The following is a 7,427-nucleotide window of genomic DNA, read 5'->3' on the forward strand; positions in this document are numbered from 1 at the left end:
TTCCTTGTCAGGCCCCAGAGCCTGTAGGGATGGGCGTTGGCAGTTGAATCTGAATAAAGGAGTACATTGAGTTTTGTTTAGTTAATTTAAATTTTATTTATTTGGGCTGATATACAGCCAAAACAGTAGGTGGCGGCATGCACTACTAGCATTTGTTGGCGGACCGCAATAATATCAAAGAGGTGGCGGCCATACACCAATAGGTGTAGTCTGCCCTAAAACTTTAAAGAAGAAGTAGTTCCCTCATAACAAAGCCTCTTGGAATTTTGTATTTAACTTGCTTGCTAACGAATGGGGTCTAGAAGTTCAAGTCGAGTAAGCTTTGCCATATGACATAGCAATGGCATAGACTATATAAATGTTAGGGATGTTTCTGTATATTGTAATTTTAGTTTTTAGCTAAAATGTAACGTTAACGTTACGTGCTGACAACACCAAGTGGCTCAAACATTGGCTGGCTAGCTAACTCTTAGCGAAATGTTCATATTTTAAGAGCTATTCGACCATTTACCTATATTGTTAATCTCACTCGGCTCTGATACTTCAATTTGAACACATTTAGCTGAGTTTATCAAGCAGGTAAGTGTTTTGGTTTTAGCTCGCTAGCTAGCTATCAAGTCATCATTAGCTAACGTTAGATGGCTAGTTAGCTAATAAATGCTACTGTGAAGCTAGCTAACGAAACGTTCTTTTGTATTTCGTGTAATCGTTCAGGTCTGTTAATTATGTGTACCATTTGTTGATAGTTAAGCTAATGACAGCATTAACTATTTTGCTAGCTACACACCCATGCCCGTTTTAACTTAGCTCAAGTTCACTTCTTAGAATTGTTGACATCTGCCACAAATGTCATGACATGTCTTGAAATGTATCCTGCCAACTGCTCTCTTCAGACAAATTATGCTGTGGCAACTTCGAGTGCAGTGTCTCAAACTCATTCTGTGGTGTTGGTACTGTTGGTGGCTGCCAAGTCATGCTGCATCGAAGTCATGTTGTCATGCCATGAACAAAGTAGAAGGAATATAGGAACTGTTTTATCGTGCCCAACTTCTTAATCATACTATCTACTTGTTGCTGTTATTATTATAATTTTTTGTCTCTTTCAACTGTTACACAGCAATTCAGCATCCTGGTCTACCCCTCTCCTGCTCCTCCTTTCTTGTCCTGGTCCTGTGCACTATGACCATGCGTGTGGATGCCAAAGTTGTTATGCTTGGGAAAGAGAGTGTGGGCAAGACCAGCCTTGTGGAGAGATATGTTCACCACCGCTTTCTTGTCGGCCCCTACCAGAACGTGAGTATCAGTTGATTGCCTAGGGCGGTGTGTGGGAAGCTCTCTGCTTTAGTGTGAAGACTAGTTCTCAAAATTGTACTTGCTACATATTTTTCTTGCAATCTTTCTTTCTTTGATAGACTATTGGGGCTGCATTCGTTGCCAAACCAATCCAGGTGGGAAACAAGGTGGTTACACTGGGAATATGGGTGAGTGAGGATGACTGCTGGCATCCTTTATAAAATGGAAAAAGGATTTGCATGAGTCTTTATACTCCGTAGGGAGTTGCCTGGTTTATTATTATCATTGCATAATAATTTAATTAATAAATCCATTGTAGCCCGATATGAGGTAGCTACAGGCTATGTGTGGATAGACTATAAGTGATTCCTTCTCTGCAACCCAGGACACGGCAGGATCAGAGCGCTACGAGGCTATGAGTAGAATCTACTACAGAGGAGCCAGGGCTGCCATTGTCTGCTATGGTAAGTTCTTATCCCCTTGGAATGACACTATCAATATCACGCTACGTTTTTGTTTTGTTTTGCTACTATGGTGTTTAGTGATGGGGGGAATTTATAGTTACATATTGAAATGTTATTTTTGGACTATATTATTATCAATATTTGACTCCAAGTATCAATACTGTAGGTAGCATTAGCTAGCGATAGTCGTCTGTACCTGCTCCAAAACTCCTCCTTTCATCCGATAGCTTGTTCTACATCTTCTTTTTAAATAGTGAGAACCTTTTTTCAGCACTTATTTACCTTACTGATCAAAACAAATTTTCTCATGCTCTCTTGTCTCGCTGTAGCAGACATACACTGAGTATACCAAACATTAGGAACACCCTTCTAATATTGAGCTGAAGTCCCCGTTTTGCCCTCAGAACAGCCTCAATTTGTCAGGGCATGGACTCATCAAGGTGTCAAGCGTTCCACAGGGATGCTGGCCCATGTTTACTCCAAGCTTCCCACAGCTGTATCAAGTTGGCTGGATGTCCTTTGGGTGGTGGACCATTCTTGATACACATGGGAAACTGTTGAGTGTGAAAAACCCAGCAGTGTTGCAGTTCCTGACACAATCCGGTGCGCCTGGCACCTACTACCATACCCCGTTCAAAGGCACTTAGATATTTTGTCTTGCCCATTCACTCTCTGAATGGTACATGTACACAATCAATGTCTGTCTCCAGGTTTAAAATCCTTCTTTAACCTGTCTCATCCCCTTCATTTACACTGATTTTGAAGTGGATTTAACATCGATAAGTGACATCGATAAGGGTTCATAGCTTTCACCTGGATTCACCTGGTCAGTCTGTCATGGAAAGAGCAGGTGTTCTTAATGTTTTGTATACTCAGTGTCGAGCAATATGTTTGGAACATCAAATCACAGTAAAATTGCATTATCGAATCGCAATACATATAGAATTGTGAGAATCACTATACATATCGTATTGGCACCTAAGTATCATGATAATGTCGTATCGTGAGGTCCCTGGCAAGCACTAATGGCTTTGTTATATCCTAAATGTTTAATTGTAGAAATTCTTGTTGAGTGCAATGGAGGTTTCTGCATATATGAGTGTCCTCCACTCTTATTTCCCTCATTGGGGGACTTTTTACAGTTTGGAAAATAGCCAATGAGGCATTTCCCCAGTTGATGACTCATTTAAGTGTCTTTTAGTTTTTATCTGGTTCTGTTTTTAGTGTTGTTTTTATGGGCTGATTTACATTGCAATATTACTATTAATACTACAAAATATTCTAGGTCAAATACACTTTCATAACTGTGAAAACATACACTGTTTTGGTTAAGTTTTATGTTGTCATTCACCTTAATTTGTGTGACTTTTTCTCCTGTAGATTTGACGGACACAAGCAGTTTCCAGCGAGCTAGATTCTGGGTGAAGGAACTGCAAAACTGTGACGAGGTTACAGACTCTTTCATAAAAACTCAACTCACTTGCCAATGGGAATTGTATGATGGGTTTTGTCATAAGGTGCATTTGGAAAGTATTCAGACCCCTTGACTTTTATTTTTTTTTACGTTACAGCCTTATTCTAAACTGTATTACATACATTTTCCCCCTCATCAATCTACATACAATACCCCATAATGACACTGCAAAAACAGGTTTTTAGAAATGTGTTCAAATTTATAAAAAATAAAAAAGATGCCTTATTTAAATTAGTATTCCGATCCTTTGCTATGAGACTAGAAATTGAGCACAGGTGCATCATGTTTCCATTGATCATCCTTGAAATGTTTCTACAGCTTGATTGGAGTCCATCTGTGGTAAATTTAATTGATTGGACATGGTTTCGAAAGGTACACATCTGTCTATATAAGGTCCCACAGTTGACAGTGCATGTCAGAGCAAAAACCAAGCCATGAGGTCAAAGGAATTGTCCGTAGACCTCTGAGACAGGATTGTGTCGAGGCACAGATCTGAGGAAGGGTACCAAAATATGTCTGCAGCGTTGAAGGTCCCCAAGAATACAGTGGCCTCCATCATTCTTAAATGGAAGAAGTTTGGAACCACCAAGACTCTTCCTAGTGCTGGCTGCCTGTCCAAACAGCAATCGGGGGAGAAGAGCCTTGGTCAGGGAGGTGACACGAGAACCTGATGGTTACTCTGACAGAGCTCCAGAGTTCCTCTGGAGATGGGAGAACCTTCCAGAAGGACAACCATCTCTGCAGCACTCCACAAATCAGGCCTTTATGGTAGAGTGGCCAGACGGAAACCACTTCTCAGTAAAAGGCACATGACAGCCCACCTGGAGTTTGCCAAAAGGCACCTAAAGRACTCTGACCATGAGAAACAAAATACTCTGGTTTGATGAAACCAAGATTGAACCCTTTGGCCTGAATGCCAAGCGTCACATCTAGAAGAAACCTGGCAGCATCCCTACGTTGAAGCATGATGGTGGTAGCATCATGCTGTGGGGATGTTTTTCAGTGGCAGGGACTGGGAGACTTGCAGGATCGAGAGAAAGATGAACGGAACGAAGTACAGAGAGATCCTTGATGAAAACCTGCTCAGAACCTCAGACTGGGGCGAAGGCTCACCTTCCAACAGGACAACGACCCTAAACACACAGCCAAGACAACGCAGTAGTGGCTTCGGGACAAGTCTCTGAATGTTCTTGAGGGGCCCAGCCAGAGCCTGGACTTGAACCCGATCGAACAACTCTGGAGACACTTGAAAATAGCTGTGCAGCGACGCTCCCCATCCAACCTGACAGCGCTTGAGAGGCTCTGCAGAGAAGAATTGGAGAAACTCCCCAAATACAGGTGTGCCAAGCTTKTAGCGTCATACCCAAGAAGACTTGAGGCTGTAATCGCTGCTAAAGGTGCTTCAACAAACTACTGAGTTAAAGGGTCTCAATACATAGTAAATGTGATATTTTTTTTAATATATATTTCCTAATTTCTAAAAACCTGTTTTTTCTTTGTCCTTGTAGGGTATTGTGTGTAGATTTAAGGGGGGTAATTTTACTCGATTTTAGAATAAGGCTGTAACGTAACAAAATGTGGAAAAAGTCAAGGGGTCTGAATACTTTCCTAATGCACTGTACTAGTTTATTGGGTACACAATCTAGTACCAGGTTGGACCCCCCCCTTTGCCAGGTCCCGTATGGCTTGCAATGCCAGGGTTGTGGGTTCAATTCCCACGGGGGACCAGTACGGGAAAAAAGTATGTATGCACTCTACCCTAAGTCGCTCTGGATAAGAGCGTCTGCTAAATGACTAAAATGTAAATGTAGAACTGCCTAAATTCTTTAGCGCATTCTACAAGTTGACGGAAACATTCCACAGGTATGTTGGTCCATGCTGACGCGATGGCATCATGCAGTTGCTGCAGATTGGAGGGCAGTACATTCATGTTGTGAATAGCCCGTTCCATCTCATTTTAGGTTGAGGTCTGGGGACTGACCAGGCCACTCAAGTAAACTGAACTCGCTGTCATGTTCCAGACAATGTTTTTCCGCTCCTCAATTGTCCAGTGTTGGTGATCGCAGGCCCACTGGAGCCGCTTCTTGTTCATAGTGATAGGAGTGGAACCCGCTGTTGTCATCTGCTGCAATAGCCCATCCGTGAAAAGGATTGACGAGTTTTGCATTCCGAGATGACGTTCTGCACACCACTGTTGTACTGCACCATTATTTGCCTGTTTGTGGCCCTCCTGTTAGCTTACACCAGGGTCCCCCAACTGGCAGCTCGCGGGCTGAATTTGGCATGCATGTGGTTTTATTTGGTCCCCCAAGTTTTCTGTTGGAGATAAACTGTAAAAACACCAGGAAATCAGCTCCAAGCGATTTTAGATTGGGAAATCTGTTCCCAAGTACTTCTATCCATACTGGAGACGTGATCATGTACAAATGTAAGGTTTGAAATGATTGTTTTAGTTAAATATTATATCTATTTGGGATTCTTGAGGTCAATTTGCAGTCTAGAAATCATTTGTAATTATGTTCCGGCCACCCAACCATCCCCTCAAGAAAAAATCAGCACGCAGCTGAATCTAGTTGATGATCCMTGGCGTACACAATTCTTGCTGTTCTCCTTCGACCGCTCTCATCAACGAGCTGTTTTCGCCCACAGGATTGACACTCACTGGATGTTTTGTTGCACCATTCTCGGTAAACCTTAGACACTGTTGTGCGTGAAAATCCCAGGAGGGTGGCCGTTTCTTAGATACCTGATCCGGCGCTCCTGGCACCGACGATCATAACACGCTCGAAGTCGCTTAGGTCACCTGTTTTGCCCATTCTAACGTTCAATCCAACAGTAACTGAATGCCTCAATGCATGTCTGCCTGCTTTATATAGGAAGTCATGGCCACGTAACGCAGTCTTTAGGAGCGATCTGTGAATGAGATGGTGTACCTAATAAACTGTCTGATGAGAGTATGTTATCCTATGTATGTAACTGCCCACAATGACACAGATTCAATTTTTTTTCTATGATCTCAATTGAAGCACTGCAAGATATACCTGTGTGGCACAAAGATTGACCTGATTGAGAGTGACCGGGGCCTGCGGAAAGTAGACTACCATGACGTTCAGGACTTTGCTGATGGTAAATTGCTAATGATAATCATCACTAACTCCCACTTAATGTAGTCTGAGTGTTTGACCAGACATCCTCTTGATTAGTATAAGGACTGGCTGTTTTAAAGGGGCTCATGTTTAGTGTTTTTCCCCATTCTCATCTTCAGAGATTGGAGCTAAACATTTTGAAACATCCAGTAAAACAGGAAACAATGTGGGTAAGTGACACCTCATGGTCAGTTAATTTCAAATATAGTGTAACCTTATTTATAACCCATTCTCATAAGACAACATTTCCAAAAATGCAGATGTAGACTCATACTGTCTTTTAACCACATTCCAGATGAGCTGTTCCAAAAGGTTGCAGAGGACTACAACAGCATCTCCTTTCAATTCTTGACCGGTGAGACTTTGGCTCCAATAGCTTAGCTGTCAGTGCACATTTTGTCTGCAATGGTAGTATTACTAGCATGAGTTGTCAATTTAATCTCCACTGTAGCGAATTAATGCATTCCTGAATGGGTCTGATTGACAAATCTCTGCTTTCTCTTTACAGAAGAGACCGGTATTGACTTGGGTCAGAAGAAGGACTCTTTTTTCTATTCCTGCTGCCACAGTTGAGCCTTTACTGGATGGACAGCGATCACTTGCTGTAAAAGCAACCTGAAAATGCAGGATGGATGCTACACATCCCATCTGGAGCCTGTCCATTTAAAACAGAGAAAGAAAGAGAGGAGTCCAAACAGTGTTGCTGGTTTTTCTTGGTAGCTTTTTTCCGTTGTCCCATAGACGATTACATGCTCACTGCATTTAAAGGAGTCCTCACAATAGTTGGACGCGACCCCTCTCCCATGACAAAGGACCTGCCAAGGGCGATATCTGAATGAAGCATACGAGGAACTAGCACCTCAACCCCACTTAAAAAAAWAAAAAATAACATTGATTTCCTCAGTGTCTATCAACCCACCTTATATAAATGAATTATGCTGATGACACAAATGGCCTTCATCACTCAGTCAAATGCCTTGAGTGAGTGTGCTTCTTAATGACTTGATTTGAATAAGCATTCTGTGAACACTGTTTTCATTGTCTACTCTT

The 7,427-nt window shown here is 42.1% G+C and overlaps 1 protein-coding gene across 2 annotated transcripts; it reads left to right on the forward strand.

The window, feature by feature from the left end:
- The first annotated feature begins 206 nt into the window (after positions 1-206).
- On the forward strand, positions 207-7,322 carry LOC111950720 (ras-related protein Rab-24). Of its 2 annotated transcripts, none has more exons than XM_023968537.2 (9): positions 207-579; positions 1,118-1,293; positions 1,413-1,481; positions 1,679-1,757; positions 3,138-3,205; positions 6,258-6,357; positions 6,497-6,547; positions 6,673-6,732; positions 6,886-7,322. In XM_023968537.2, the coding sequence occupies exons 2-9, from the start codon at positions 1,180-1,182 to the stop codon at positions 6,948-6,950; spliced, it is 606 nt and encodes a 201-aa protein (XP_023824305.1). In that variant the 5' UTR covers positions 207-579; positions 1,118-1,179; the 3' UTR covers positions 6,951-7,322. The 2 variants fall into 2 exon arrangements, with proteins under 2 accessions (XP_023824305.1, XP_023824306.1); XM_023968538.2 differs by having other exon boundaries at positions 6,497-6,543; positions 6,886-7,050.
- Positions 7,323-7,427: the final 105 nt, after the last annotated feature.

The sequence above is a fragment of the Salvelinus sp. IW2-2015 genome, linkage group LG23 (assembly GCF_002910315.2).
Source record: "Salvelinus sp. IW2-2015 linkage group LG23, ASM291031v2, whole genome shotgun sequence".
In the NCBI taxonomy this organism is placed as follows: domain Eukaryota; kingdom Metazoa; phylum Chordata; class Actinopteri; order Salmoniformes; family Salmonidae; genus Salvelinus; species Salvelinus sp. IW2-2015.